Below are 16,194 nucleotides of genomic sequence, written 5' to 3'. Positions count from 1 at the left end.
CTAAGTAAACAAAGTACTTGCACTCAAGGACATGTAACCTAGGAAATTACAGACACATAATCATAACAGCAGAAATAGGCCATAGAGCCACATTGGAAGGCTGTACAGATACAGTGGTAGTGCAACAACCTAGATCATAGTCATTGTAATAAACTGGGAGGAAGTGTCCAGAAGCATAGGATGAGCTGTGTCCGTGGGAGTGTGAAAGAGCTCACCTGTGCTTCACAATTCCATTCATCATTGGGTTCTTTCAAATGAGTCTGAACAACATCTATGCCATTCACCTAAAAAAGAACAAAAACTCAATAGTTTTCTAGCTCATCAATTCTTCTAGTCAACAAATATTTACTGAGGGTCTACTATGGGTCACCAAACACTTAGTATTGGAAAAACCTTTAGTAATATATCCAGTGCTTCCACTATGAGAGCCTGAAGGAATAACAAATTCTCTTAGCTAAAATATGAAGCTAAGAAATCAAGAATACATTAGTAAACATTTTTAATCTGTGGATCAAGGCAAAATGCCTTCAAGTTTTAGTCACTATTCTAGGTTTGAAAGATATCAGGAGGATTCAGGTTAGGTTCTAGTCCTTACAGAGTTCTTATAGGTCAACAATCATTTAGAAAGATGATCATAATAGTAGAATGATACTGAGAACACTTTTTTTTTTTTTGGCTTGGTGCTTCCACAAAAGGAACTCTGAAAATGAAAAAAATGGCCAGCTGTTAGTGCCATAGGCCCCAAAGTAACATTTTCACCATCCTTTCCTCAGATAACAACTATTGGTGGAGGAACTGCTTTCCTACAGTTGGACTTCACTTAAGGGACATGAGAGAAGCAGCTCCAGTTTCAGAGCATTTACACCATTATCCTGGAAAGGCATTCCAATGTTGGTGACACAAGATGTCTATTCTTGCCCTTACATACACACTTACTATTCATTTGACGCTTTTAAATACAAAAATGTTTAGAACATTACAAATTTCAAAAAGGAATTAAAATATTTATAGCCACCTCCATCCCTTTTGGAGTTACCTCTTTCAAAACAGTGCTCTGATCAACAGAACATAGGTTTCTTAGAAACTGTAGTTCAGGGCCTCCCCGGTGGCACAGCGGGTTGAGCGCAGCGCTGTGGGCTGTCTGCAGCCTCTGCAGCGTGGGTTCAATTGCCCGCTGGCCAGGGAGATTCCCACACAGTACAGCAGACCTCTCCTATCTCACCTGTGCTCCCCTCAGCAGTGTATTTTGTCAGTCTGCCTGTTCTGCTCCCTGCTCTGTCTCTGGTGAATCCTCTCACCCTCCCGCACCTCTGGCCTGTACCCCAGCTCTTGTATAAAAATAAATCTTAAAAAAAAAGAAAGAAAGAATGCAGAAAATATTAAAAAATAAAAGAAAATGTAATTCATTAGACATCTGGGGAAATTACATATATATTTTATATATATAAATATATATATAAATTACATATATATAATATATATATTAGTATTACATTTACTTAAACAGGATTTCTTTAAAATTTTTTTTAAAGATAAAAATTGGGAAAAATAAAGATAAAAATGGGACACTTATCAAGTTGGGAAGAAAAAAAATTAAAAACATGGCAATAAAAATGTCTACCTCATGTGTTAAGGTCTTAACTTTGATCAATGCACTGTTTTTTTGTGGGGGGGTATGAGCTAAAAGACGCATCTGTATATTTTTAATGTGAGCATCAAATAAATAATGCATGGATACTAAGTCATGACTCTATAGGAGTCTGTGCATCAAACACTTGCAGGATGGAGATTTTAAATGCATTCTGTTTGTTACCTCTGTATCAACTTTCAGTCTGAAGTTTTTTCTTTTATTTATTTATTTATTTATTTATTTATTTATTTATTTATTTATTTATTTATTGCATTTAAAAGGACGGGTTTATTAGAAAAAAGAAAAAAGGAAAAAAGAGGCACCTATCGAGACATAGGTGAGCAGAAAACTGCTGCTGCTATTGCTGTTGCTTTTGAAAGGGAAAAGATTGTTAAGAGAGACGTCTGCATAGACGTCAGTGGACAGTCTGGGTCAAGAAATGCTTGACTTCTCTATTAAAATGAAATTATTTTGGGGTTCATTTAATTTTTTCAAAATGAATTCCAAAGCATATATAACAACTGCCCATGTAAATTTGAAAGCTTAAAAGTGTAATAACTGTGAAATGATCTATTGCAATTTAGAAATGAAAACCTTAAGAAATTTAAGAGTTCAGTAAAAAACACTGTACTTTTCACAGTTGTCAAATACATAATTTAAAAGCCAAAACATAAAATTATATTGTGTAATCTCTAAGGCTACCATGTGTAAGTAAAACCTAGAAGGTATAAGTCAGAGCATTTTAGATGGAAGCACTTTTATGTAGGAAATAGTCGTAAGGCAGCAATCCAGGTTCTCTAGTCAGTGTATACTCGAAAAATCTCAGGTTAATGAAACTACTGGTTGATTTGGATTGTTCTAATAGGATCAAACTGTAGGATTTAGAAAGTTAGTTTAAAAATTTAGACATGTCTTTCTGTATAAAGAAATATAATTTTGAACAAATATTTGATAATTCTACATAATTAAGAATACAAAAAATATGATTTTTTTGAAGTTTCATTTTCTACTTTCCTTGTTCCTTTGATTTTTTTTGTTAACTAAAATATGTACTTTAGATATATTTATACATGCAAAGATCTTATTAAAAAACAGTGGCAAAAACCTTTCAAAGGTAACAAGATTCAATTTTACGAATTTAAAAAGGTTAATATGTAGAATAGCAAAGTATTTAAATTATTACTATCAACTATATTTATTATTGGACTGTAGATTTTTTAAAATTTTTTATAACATTTATATTTTTTTTTACATTTTTAGACAATACTTGTTTCCCCCCACCCCCTCAGATTGAGTGCCCATAGAATTTCCTTCCCCCAAGGCACCCATGTACCATCACCCCAGTCCCCTGTGCTCCTCCCTCCCTCCCTCCCTCCCTCTGATCCCTCTCCCTCCTCCTCCCCTGCAGTATGTCTCTGGTTTATAATAGTCTGTTTTTGCTTTGTTGTGTTTTGTGCTGTTATCATTATTTATTTTACACTGATTGGAGGTGTCGACTTTTTAATACATTAAGTGCTATTATAGAAAGGCAGCCCCCACTCACCTTCTCTTCAAAATAGCAGTCCTTAACCATTCTGAGATGAAAAGGAACTCCCAGGGGGAATCGTGACTTAGAAAATGTCTTCAAAATGACCTCCCCCCCCCAACCTTAGGTGACAAAAAAACACTTAATGATTACGATATGACACATTCTAGATTATCCTAATACAACTCCTGAAGTCCACTTCACAAAGTAGGCTTTACTTCCAGCTACTTTCTGACATGACTGAGAGATACAGGAGACCCCATTTGAGATGGGCTTCCTCATTTCAAGCAAATATCAAAGCAAATGTGAGAGTCTTTAATTTGGCAGCCAGAAAAGTCTGTTGTAATATTTAAGAGAGGTGGCTCAAGTATCCTAACAGCTGGAGAAATCTGGATCAGCAGGGTAGCAAGGAAGCAAACTCACTCAATTGGGATGTAATGACCACCTAAGAGTCCATCCCTTTGGCCATCTGCTATCGAGACAAGTCTAACTGGAATGTCACCAGCTCAAATGTGGAAGGAAATATTACTTTCCTTCCAACACTAACTGACAGGGAGGACCATGGTCCTGCTGGGGTAGTAAGAAAGGGGCAGTGGAGCTGGAAGTGGAGCCTGGCAAACCACACTCTACAAAGGAACACAGCCCTCCCTGTGAGATGCACTTATCAGGATGCATCTGGCTAAGAAATCGCTACCCTGCCGGGCAGCGTTTGGTTCAACTACACTGGGCTTATATGGGAAATGCCCGTTTGAAATAAGCAGTGAAAAACGATCAACTGTGAGGCATTTTTGAAAATCAAAATATCGCCAGAGGAATAAAGAAACGTCTGCAAACGTCTGCGATGAGATCGCGTTTCTGGAAACAAAAAGAGTATAGAGTGTGGCATGAGCACAAGAAGCGAAATTTCCTAACACCCATTTTTTCGATTCAAAAGCGCTGGTTCAAACCAATGCCCATCACGGGAGCGCTGGCTGACAAGGGTCGGTGCTGCGAATGAGAACCTAAGTTAAGAGCAAGAATTAATCAAAGATGCCACACCCCCACGCTGACTGGATTGTCACGGCCTTCACTCCGAAACGAACCGCAAGGCTGGCACCCAAAGTACCGCAAATAGCAAGGATGCACACACGGGTGTGTGTGTGTGTAAAGGGAAAAGACAAGCCACCAACCAACCACAGGGCTTCACGCGCGCGCGCGGACACACACGCACACAAACACACACGCACGCACACATGCACGCACACACACAGCCCAGAGCCGGTGCGCACTCAGGGCACCTTCCAACGCAGCCCGAGCAGCTGTGCTCCCGCACACAGGTCCGAGCAACCCGCGAGCAGCGATTTTCAAGGCATCTGACAAAGGTGCAAATGGCCTGAAAACTGTGCCCGGCGGGCAGACGGTTAGCGAGCGCGAGGCAGAGGTCTGCCGGGAAACAAAAGAAGCCTCCCTCCTCCCCGGGAGACCGCACATGGCACTCGAGGTGCTCGGCAGGCTGGGCTGCGGGCGCGCAGCAGGCGTCTGTGCAGGAGCGGTACATACTAGGGCTCGCTCTCTGGCAGGGACGGGGCCATGGAGTTTCCATTGGTTGGGGAACCGCCCAGCTTTAGTTTCTCCAGATATGCGGCATGCACGGGCTTGTGGCACTGGAGAACCTTGATGGCATCTTCGACTTTGAACCACTCTCGCTTCCTCCCAATGCTCACCGAGTCTTCCCAGTCCTCCAGAATCTCAGTGACAGTCAGTACATACACGTACGTTCTGTGCTTGCGATCTTGGTTCTGCTCGAAGACGCCCAGGAGCCGGCCCAACTTGCCCCTGACGCCCGCCTCCTCGTACACCTCCCGCACGGCCGCGCCGCCCGGCTCCTCCTCGGGCTCCATGCCCCCGCCCGGCACGATCCAGCGGTCCGGGTGGCGACTACTGCTCACCAGCAGCACCTCGTCCTCGCGCTCGCTCCGGAAGCACAGGCACGCTGCGCGCTGCTTGAACCCCTCCGGGTCGTAGGTGCGCGTCTGGTTCGGCTTGCACTTCATCGTCCGGGCCGCGGGCTCCTGCGCTCGCCTCTGCTCTGGCCGCCGCCGCCGCCCGGTGCCGGGGAGAGAAAGGGCCAAAGCGAGGGGCGGGGAGAGACGCGCGGCTGGGCGGCGAGCCCCGGCGCCCAGGCGAGGAGGGGGCGGGGGCGGGGGCGGGGGCGGCGAGTGCGTCAGGCTTCGGCCCCCGCGCGCCCGCCCAGGGTCCCGAGCGCACGCGCCCGAGGGACGACGCGCCGCCTCCGCCGCCGCCGCCGCCGCCGCCGCCGCCGCCGCGAGCCCGCACCCCTCGCCAAGCCCCCGCGCGTCTAGCGCGCCGCCGTGGCTCCGCCCGCCCGCAGCCGGCCGGCTAGGGGTTGAGTGAGGTGAGGCGCCTCTGCGTGCGCGTCCGCGGCGCGATCCGCGTGCGCGTGCCCGCCGGAGGGTGAGGGGCGGGGGCCGGGGTCTCGGGGCTCCCTCCGCGCGCGGCGCCCGGGGCCCAATGCGCAGGCGCCCCGCCCCTCCAGGGCCGGCGTCGCGCGCGGCGGGGTTAAGCCCGGCGCCGGTGGCGGGCTCGGGTGCGTTCCACGTGCGCGGGTCGGCGAGCCCGGCTGTGGCGCGGCCGCACGGCTCCCCTCCCCCTCCCAGGCAGGTTGCACGACACCCACGCGCGGTCATTTCCCACACGGTCCTGTCCAGGGCTGCGGTGTCTCCGGTCCTGGGTGGCAGCCGCTTATTTCTAGGAAGCTCTCCCCGTTTTGTCCCAGGGATCCCGCGGCTCCTTGGCCCAAGGCCACCCAGTCGTGGCTGAGTCTCCTCATGCATGAGGGGTTTTTCCTGAAACAGGTTCACCATGCCAGGTGTCTTGGCACAGCCCCTACCTCACCACCTTTCTTGAACCCCTCAGACTTCTGAGTCATCTCTGCCCCTCACTTTCCTGGTCGCTGAACTCCTGGTCTGCTCCCTTCAGTCCTGTGCCCTTGGAGTCCTGGTCCATCAGAGTTCACTGACATTCCGAGAAGTGCGCCCCGCGCAGTCCACCCCTCGCTCTTTCTCACCTGCCATCACCGGTTGGCGATTTGGGAGACCTGGCTGAGGAAATCTTTCTTTTCTGTTTGGACTTTTAGTCGTCTGCTGGCCAGGACCTTCAGCATGGCCACTGGCGCGTGCAGCCTCTCAACTCTCTCCTTGGTCATTGTGTCCTTTTGGACAACAAGCAGCACCCCACAGCCCCAAATCCAACAACTTAAAAGCCCACGGAGCCAAGCTGTCCTTTGGCTTTTGTTTTTGCTGCTTCCCCGCTCAAACAGTAAACGATGGAGCAGACACTGCTGTCCCCTGACTTCTGCCAAATGGCAACTTAGGCATGTTTGTCTGACTCTTGCCATCAGTGCTGGCATCAGAGGAACAGCGCTTGAAAACTGGATGAAAGGGCAAATCGAGTCCGAAATGGAAGTGACACTACCTAGGAAACTTACAGGGCAATTGGTGGGCAACAGTTTAGCTCAGTTTCCTGGGATCAGCTCCACTCCATTTCAACCCACACGAGCTCCCCAAAATGGCCGTATTCCCAGTGGCGACAGACAGCTGCTCTATCTGGAGCATAATATAAGAAAGATGCGTGGGGCTTCTGGTGTGAAGAATTATGTGAGCGACGTCGAAACACAGACATTCCATTGCCGAGGACCCTATATTCAGGACATATCGATGATCAAAGACCATTTAAAGGGATGGTGCAACCCCTGATTAAAGACAGACTAGGGAAATGGATCTCCACGAGTGGGGTTCCTCAGTGTGCAGATACATAAATGATGTTAAACAACTAGAAAAAATTCCATTATGATCAGGATCTAGGGAGATAATACCGAGTGTCACTGGGATCATTATCTGTGGTTTAAGACGTTCTTACCAGTTTGTGTGGTGAGATCGTGAAGAGAAAGAGACCTGTCACATAGGTAAGGAAGACAAAATTGCCGTCATTGGTAGGCAATGTGACTATTTGCTTGGGAAACACGTAAAGACAAACGCCCTGAAGTGACACGGTGAAATGCTAACATTTACAGTATCAGTAGCTTTGATGTACTGCAGCAATCATGCTGTAGAAAATATAATGGAGAAATGAAGACATTCACCAGAGCAAGGTCACCCTACCAAAAAATAAATACCGAGGGATCCTAAAAGTTATGACTAGCACTTTGTAGGAGACAACGATAAAACCTGTACCCCGTGTGGGAAGGTGATCTGAATAAAACCAAGAGGAACTCTAGCAACGCTGGAGAGTGGGCTGGTGTCTGGGTGTCCACCTGGCCCAGCCACCTCACAGATCCACTTCCCACTTGCCGGGCGCTATCTCCCCATCTCACCACAGGTGTCGTTTCCCGGTCTACTCCCATCACCTCTAGAGGTGCTCGCACAGTGTGCCTCTGCTGGGGTCATGCTGACCTGACCAGCCACAGAATATGGAAAGAGGGAGAGGCTGGGCTCCTACTGGCAAAGTCGTCGCAATCCGTTTCTGGATAAAGAGGCCCACAAATTACGGGCTTCATAGAGTAATAGCAAAGGAAGGTTCAAATTAGGGTTCCCCCTGAATTTCGTAAAATAATTTTATTACTCACTTCCTATATGCTGGTAGGGCAAGAATGATAGGATGCTTTCCTAAAGAATAGTAGAAATCATTTTTGAGAGACCAGCATTCCACTGTCTGGTTTACCCACAGATAAGTGTTACTGTAGAGATGAACAAGGGTAATTCAGGTAGTGATGCTCTATGGGTTTTCCTTCGCTTGCTGCACTGGAAGCAGGATGACAGAGATGAGAAGAAGCCCAGCTCCGGGGTCAATGAGAGGCCCATGGTCCCAGCAACCCTGTCATTTCAGCTGACTGTGAAACAGTGGCCACACTGTGGGTGACAGCCTGCTTTGACCATCCAGCCCCCAGCAGAGCCCCTTAGCTGACAGGGCACTGATCACAGGTGAACACGTAAACCTCACGAGAAGAGCAGAAGAACCACACATATCAGCCCAGGCCAAATTATTGGCCTGCAGGATTCCCAGCAAAGGAATTGGTGGTTGTTTAAAGTCACTGGATTTGGGGCTAGTTTGTTATGTGTCAGCAGCTCGCTGATACAACCATTAGCTGCCAGCCCCCCCCCCAATCCAAGCAAGAATAATTAACGAGAGAAAGCATTTGTCATAGTAGCAATGTTAATTCCGCTTGAAAAGGGTGACCGCACTTTCCCTGGCGTCAGAAAGAAAGGAATGAGGTGAAGACACATAATAATTCTGGGTGCCCACTATGTGCCAAGGCCCCGTGCTGAGCCCTGTGTCCTACATCCCGGAAATCCCATTCATTGTGCAGGAGGTGGTTAACATTTCCATTTCATGGAAGAGAAAATCAAGGCCGGGTATGGCATTTATTTTGTCTGAATTCAAGTCTTCCTGTGCCTATAGCCTCCATGTCTTGTCAAAAGGAATATTTTTATCAGGAGCTGTGTTTTGTTGTGACAGTGTCCGGTGATGTTCAGAGTCCAGGTAAGGTAAGGTGTTCATTTACCAACAGTCATTGTGTTCAAAAAAGGTAGTTTCCATCCCGATGTTCCTCGTTAGCCTGGTCTACATAGTGGAAAGGCCACCCGAGATCCACCCCACTCCAACCTACAAACAGTGTGTCACCTCCACATGTCCTTTGGTAACTCAAAGCTTTTTTTTTTTTTTTTTGCCATTCAGTGACTTTTTTTTTTTATTCATTGATTAAATTTTTTCCCCTTACATTGTTGTAGTCCTCATAGTTCTCCTGCTGCTGTTTCACGAGTGAACCTTCCCTACAGTCCCCTGTATTAATCACCTCCTTGTATTCTTCACTCTTTTCCCCTCCTTTACTCTATGCTCAGTTCTTTGGGCAGTTTGCCAGTTTGACTTTTTTTTTTTTTCCCCTTGACCTTTTGTTGGGTTTCTCTATATTCTACATATACGTGAGGCCATCTGGTATTTATCTTTGTCCTTCTGATGAATTTCTGCTAGCATAATCCCCTTCCAGCTCCATCCGCATTGCCGCAAATGACATGAGTTTGGCTGTTTTGATAACTGGATACTATTCCAGAGTGTAAATATAGCACAACTTTTTGAGCCACTGGTCTATTTTGAGGCATTTGGGTTATATCCCTATCTTGGCTATTGTAAATTGTGCTGCAATAGACATAGAAGTGCAGGTTTCCTTTTAAATAAGTGTTTTTGTGTCCTTTGGGTTGATTCCTAGCACGAATCCATTTGCTGAATCACAGTAGATCCATTTTCAGTGTTCTGAGGATCCTCCACACAGCTTTCCATAGTGGCTGGGCCAGATTACATTCCCACCAGCACTGTAAGAGGGTTTCTTTATCCTCTCCAGCACTGGGACAACTCAGTGCTTTGATTTCCCTTGCCAGTATAAAAAGAAAGGAGGCACTGCATTTAGTAAGATATTGTACACTGTCATCCCTCTAGGCAATGATTTTATTTACTCATGGTCTGCTTTATTTTATGAACTCATTTTTTGTTAACCAAATAATATCTCAGATGAGCATCAAAGTCCTTGTTCAACAGAGTACAAAACCGACTGAGATAGGTTTAAGTAAGAGAGGCAGCCCATGTTGTGACTTCAAAGGCAATCCTTTTCCGTGCACCATGACTAGTTCCACAAGTGAAGCTGTGATGTACAGCACCTGTCCTCCCTTGTGGCGCAGTCTTTTGCCCTAATTTTTGTCAACCTGGGATGATCCAGGCACCCAGGAGAGCATGTCTTCCCTGTAATGTTCTGAAGCTGTGAGGATCTGCCCTGAAGCCTGGCCATTTCTACATTTTGTCTGCTGTAGGAAGGAACAGGCCCATTGGAAATGGACAACAACATTAGAAGCATTATCCCGGGAAGTTGGGTGCCTTACCTAATGAGATGGGCCTGAGCCTGGAGATGCGTCTTTTTCTACTAACTTTTGAGTGAAGTACAATTTTAAATGGAGAGGGCCCCTCTGCAACAGCTGTCAGCTGGGATAGAGAATTACAGACCTTCCCAGAGTCCTGCAGTCCTCAGTCGAATCCAGCCTTTGGGACCATGAGCACAACATACCTGAGAGATTTGCAGGATGTATTGAGGGGAAACTGAGCCAGGGGAAGTGATTTTCATAGTAGGGGATGAAAAAGGAAACTGGTGTCATAAAGCCAATGACCTCGGATTTCAATGTGACTCTTTCCATAGCTGTGCAGCCTTAAGCACGGAATACCTTTAACCTTAGCCTTCCCCCTAAATGGGGATAACAAGCCATGAACCTCACCACTCCTGAAAGGGCTCTCCTGAGCTTGGGTGCCCTCGCACCGGGTACATTTTGATCATGTTTCCCTTTCTATTGTTTTCCTTATTGGCAGGGTGATTTCACTTTATTTCTGCCATCTGTGTAATCCAGGTGCCCTTAAATGATCTGTCTGCATGTTTGTAAGAAATGTAAAGGCTGGCAGCCAGCCTGAATCACTCCCATTGCCCTGAGTCAGCACGGCGGCTGGAACTTGGTGTCTAGCAGGGATGCAAAATTCAATGATGGAAAGACCACGACAGAAGCTGCATGACTCATGAGGGACAGTTATGATTGTACCTGCAATTTCTTTATGGGGGATGTAAAATGAAGGATGAGTAAACACGGGCAGCTCCCTATATGTCTTCTCTTCTATATATCTTCTCGGAGAGGGAGCTGGTTTGAATCATTCAAATCACCCATGTACATGCCCCTCAGTATCAGAGCATTGAGCTTTCCCAGGAAACCCTTCATAAGCGGACAAGGCATAAAAGCTAAGAAACAGTTGACCTTAATTTATATGGAAATGTATTTGAGCATTTCCAGACCCCACAGTAACCTGCTAAATTATTTGGAAAAAACGCATACGACCTAGAAGACCACTAACATATGTGAAAGCAGAAAGGACAGGACGCAAACACAGCCTGTGTTCCCTAGTTACGGGGTGGGGGGGTGGTGGTGGAGGGGCTGGGCAGTGCAGCTTTGCTGCTGGGGAGCGTGCCCTCTGCAGAACGGCTCGCTGGAAAACAAACATTAAAAAAAAAAAAAGCTCTTTTTGCTTTGGTTGGTAACAGCGAAAATCCTCTTTGTCTTCTTGGTTAGCAAAACAGGTGCTCATGTCGCTCTTTCGCAAAAGCTTAGTGGCTTAACAAGAGCTTCCTAAATTCGGGGGATACTGGTATCCCCAAATTTGCTTCCCCAGTTCTTGTCTTAAAATGCCTTGTACAAAAAAAAAAAAATCTATCATGCTTTAAAAAAAAAAGATTTTTATTTTTATTTATTTATGCAAACAAGAACTGGGGTATAGGCCAGAAGTGCAGAAGGTGAGAGGGTTCACCAGAGACAGAGTGGGGAGCAGAAAAGGTGGATTTACTGAAATACACTGCTAAGGGGAGGTCAGTTGATATAATGGTAAATAAAATAAAGGTGTAGAGCAATGGACACTCCAGCACAATGATGTAGAAATAGAAATAAAAGAGCTTCAAAAATAAAAAAAATAAAAAAAAATGCCTTGTACGCGATCCTGTGCCACTCAGCCTTAGAAGTGGCTTCTTCGTTGGTCTATACTTGATAATTCAGGAACAGCTTCTCAGATGCGAAGCGACGGGAATGCCGAGCACACCCCTGCAATGCGCGTTGATGAATCAACGCACGGCGGATGAAGGCAGAACTGCTCCTCATGCGATTTAGTGAATTACGGGCAGATGTGCACAGACTGGAGGTGGGCACACAAAAAGGGGATGGAGTCAAATCTAGGTGAATGCTCCCACCCTCTCAGAGGCAGCACTCCTTGGCCTCTCCTGCTGTGTGGGTCACCGCTCCACTTTGTGAGAGTTGTGTCCCACTGTGCGCTGATCCTGTCCCCTGTGGGTATGTCTGATTCAGCACCCTTTGTGGGGCTCCTCTGCTCATGCAGAGTGTCCATGGCTGACTCTTCATACAGTTAGCAAAGCCTGGCAAAATCTGACCCCTGCGCCCTCCTGTCTACCTCCCCACTCTGCCCTTCAGCCACCCACCTCCAGCTCCACTGGACTCTGCAGCTTCTGGATTATGTCAGCTGGGCTCCCTCCTTGGGGCCATTGCTCTAGCTATTTCTTCAGTGGACTGCTCCTCACCCCTCTCTGCCTGGCCAACTCCCTCACTTTCACAAAGGCCGCCTTCAGCTGTCACCTTCTCGCTGAGGCCTTTGAAGTCCACTACATTTTATATTAGCCTAAATTTTCCTTTCCCTGTGACACGTATCACCTAACAGACTATGTCACTTGCTTCTTTATTATGTTTACTGCTTATCTCTCATCTCCCCCATAGCTCCTCATGAATATAAGCTCCTTGATAGCAGGGATCTTTGTCTCTTGCTGGCTGATCTCTTCAAGCAGCCCAGAATGTTGTGTGAAGCACCGTATTCGTCTGGAAATAGCTGGTGTGTCATGAGTATCTCTGGCTCTCCTGCTACACTGTGAGTCCCGTGAGGGCAAGGTCTGTGTTTATGAGTTGCTGCAAATGCACAACAACAGAAATTTTCTGATACAGCTACGAAAGCTCAGCTGAATATCTGTTGAATTAGTTACTCTTTGGAAAGTGACCCTACTGTGGGAAACAGTCTCCTTCCGAGCTCTCCGCGTTCGAGTAGGTGGCTCTGTGTCAGCACCACATCCCTGGCAGCTGCCACGCATGCTCTGCTTGGCAGCTGGGAGGTGTTTGAGGGCCAGACGTCTGACTCGATGTCTCTGGGTCCCTCATGCTCCCAGCACAGTGCTTACTCCACACCATGACTTAGGGTGGTGGTTCCGCTCTCAAACATTCGTCACCTGCCGAGGTTTTGCTTTCTTGGCGCAGGATGTGTACTATAATCTCCATGTTCCATTTTGCTAAAATAAAACCTTTTTTTTTTTGAGAGTAAAACAGAATTACACAGTGAAACACAAAGAAAGACAAGCAATGTGATGAAACAATTGAAGTAATTGTCGGTACTAACGTGTTTTCGTCGAATTTTATTGACTTGTCCGTCATTTGCATGGCTGTATACGTAGCTTCGCCCCTGCCCATGTGCGCGTGCTTCCCTTGGCCTCCACCAAGGTGCAGGACTAGGCACTTCTTCAGACCTCTTTCTCATCACCCTAATGAAAAGTTTTCAAAAGAGATATTCTCATTCCCTTTCCCCTGAGGGAGAAGAGAGAGCACAAGGGCAACACGTAAATTGCCCAGGACATGACAGCCAGTAGTTACCCACCTGAGGTGGAAGCCCAGGGCTCACTGAGGGTAACTCTCCGGGAGGACGGAGGTTCAGGCAGACTTCAGCTTAACTTGCCGCCAGCGTTCCTGTGTGGGTCCTCCCTTCTCCCACTGAGACTGCTTCCCCACATTCTCCCGCCGTGCCCTAACACTGTCAGAGCTCTTCAGGCCAGAGATCTCTCCCCAGCGCCCTCGGCCAAGAATCGGTCTATTCAACATTGATTCCGGCAGTGGCAGGTGACAGATGACCGCTTTGAGTCCTCACAAAGGGATAAAATAATTGTTATTTACAAACTTTCCGTGACTTTTAATGACAGTGGATCCAGAGGACGTTTCCTTGCAAAGGTAGTTTCTGTGCGAGTGGTGCCTTGGCTGGGCACCCTTCCCTTCCACGAAGATATCAGACATGCCCAGCAGGGAAGATCGTTCACTCATCAGTGACACTCACATCCCCAGGTCCAGTGACCATGAGACCAGTTCCATCAGCGGCAAAATACAGCTTTCTCAGGTGACCAATGTGTTGCACAAATTGTATAGGCTACTTAGGTGAAGACAACACAGCACAAACAAGTGATGTTTGGAATCAAAATTGGAATTGGGGGAATGAATCCATTCTCTGTAAAAGCTTCAGGAGTGCCGGTAAAACCAGCCTGTTCTTTAAAGGTGTGCCATTACTGACACCACTGTCACAATGGCTACGAGCATGGGCTCTGGCTCGACATCGACCAAGATCAGCAGGAAAAGAGCTTTTGCCATTCCTTTTATTTCATCTTCTTCTGGGTTATTTGTTTCAGGCCGCTGTGGAGACCAGTGGTCTTGTTAGCAGTTTTCACAAATTATATTATTTTACTACCTATGAGACGAGACCAACTAGACTCCAGGTTTACAAACTTCACCTTGCCATCCATCAAATAGCGTTTACTTTCAGCCCACATCTCAAAGGAGGTATCCTTGTTTTGTTGTTTCGGATGATCTTTCTGTTGTGTGCCTTACCTACGATGGAGAGGATGGGATCCCATTTGTTTTCGTTTATCCGTTGCTTAACTGCAACACCCGAATTGATAGTAAAAGCTTTTAGAGTTGCTACCATGTGCAGGGACTTTAACATATCTCACTGGTAATTTTCCTAACCGCCCTGTGACATTTACCATCATTCCAATCTCCAAAGGAAGACATGAAGGCTCAGGAGGAGAGATAACATGTCCACGAGCATACAGCCAGGATGCAGCAGAGCTGGGATTTAGAAGAACCAGGGTCACCATCAACTGCCTGAATTGGCAGTGTATACCCACATTCAGCTTTTGAAAGTAACTGGTGTAAATTTTACAATTCCATACATTGCTGTGCCATCACATTACTTATGTTTAGATTTTAACGCATGACAAATGGTACTTTTCCTTTACAATAAATGCTAAGTTTGTAACATCATAGCTGGAGGTGACACATGAGGAGAAACATTCACATGACCAAGTTCTGGGAATTGTTGCTTTGAGCCACGTGTTTGTAGAGGTACAGGGACAAATGAACCAGGCTTCTAGTCCTCCAATACCTCCTTGCTTCTAGAAGGGTTTGCCTGGCCCCTGTACTCAGATGCCACACAGATGCTACGTCACAGCAGCATCTGCCATTTGCCTCCAGATTGGCTGTCAGTGTTTCAGTAGGAAGTAAATTAACTCGGCAAACTTCAGTGGTGCCCACCAGGGTCCATCTAATGCACTGGATGCAGGATAAGCAAAGAGCAAATAAAGCGTGTTTCCAGCGCTTTCTAGCTCCTAGGAAAGCAAGTAAGAAAAAGAATGCAGGTGGCACATCGGGTTGAGCACAGCCCTGTGAAGCTGTCCGCAGCCTCTGCAGCGCTGGTTGGATTCCCGGAGGCCAGGGAGATTCCCACATGGCGAGGCAGACCTCTCCTGTCTCGCCCGCTGCTCCCCTCAGCAGTGTACCTCGGTCCTTCTGCCTGTTCTGCTCCCAGTGCTGTCTCTGGTGAATTCTCTCACCCTCCCTCACCTCTGGCCTGTACCCCAGGGCTTGTATAAATAAATAAATCTTTAAAAAAAAAAAAAAAGAAAGGAAAGGAATGTAGGGCCTGATGTCGACATCTGCAGTGTGTACCCTTTCAGTGCAACAGGGGGAAAACGAGGAAGAGGAGGCCATGAAAAAGGCTGAGAAAGAACAGAGGCAATGGGAGCAGGGATCACATCAGGGATCTCAGCACGTGTCACTCTGGTCATTCATGCCTGTACCTGAAAATTCAATTGTTTGGGGGCTCACACACTTGATTCCACATCCTGAATATTTATGATTTCACCAAAGCAATTTAATCGTCGTATGTCCTTTTATTATTTTCTCAAGTTAATGTCTTTTATGACTTGGGCACATCAATCACTTTGTATTTGCAAAGCCTAGGGGAATGTCCCCTCTGCAGATGTCTCAGAAACAGAGAGATTGTTAGAGGGAGACCAAAATTGATTATGAAGCCAGGAAGTCAGCAATACACTGGTATTCCAGGCTCTGAATGCAGAGACCTGGGATATGACGGCGAGGAGCCTAAAGTTGCCTCAATGGAAAGAATAAATGAACACGTTATCAAAACTTTAATTAAGTTAAATCAGTTTATAACATTATATATATAGGTTTCTGGTCCACAGCATTATAAATCAACACTTTCCTACACGTGTTTGAAAGAGCTGCTTTTTAGTTTGTGGTTCACATCACCTTCTGTGAACAATGTCTCAACTGGTTAGAAGACTTCTCATGAC

The 16,194-nt window shown here is 46.5% G+C and overlaps 1 protein-coding gene across 1 annotated transcript; it reads right to left on the bottom strand.

Annotated features, from left to right (window-relative positions):
- Positions 1–4,693: 4,693 nt before the first annotated feature.
- LOC311187258 (diphosphoinositol polyphosphate phosphohydrolase 3-beta) lies at positions 4,694–5,188 on the bottom strand (the record flags this gene model as incomplete). Its single annotated transcript, XM_084258566.1, has 1 exon — positions 4,694–5,188. One exon carries the CDS (start codon positions 5,186–5,188, stop codon positions 4,694–4,696), a length of 495 nt encoding a protein of 164 aa, XP_084114692.1.
- Between the last annotated feature and the right edge of the window lie 11,006 nt (positions 5,189–16,194).

The sequence above is a fragment of the Talpa europaea genome (genome assembly GCF_964194135.1).
Source record: "Talpa europaea genome assembly, chromosome: X".
NCBI lineage: Eukaryota > Metazoa > Chordata > Mammalia > Eulipotyphla > Talpidae > Talpa > Talpa europaea.
This window is presented reverse-complemented; position numbering and strand designations above follow the sequence as displayed.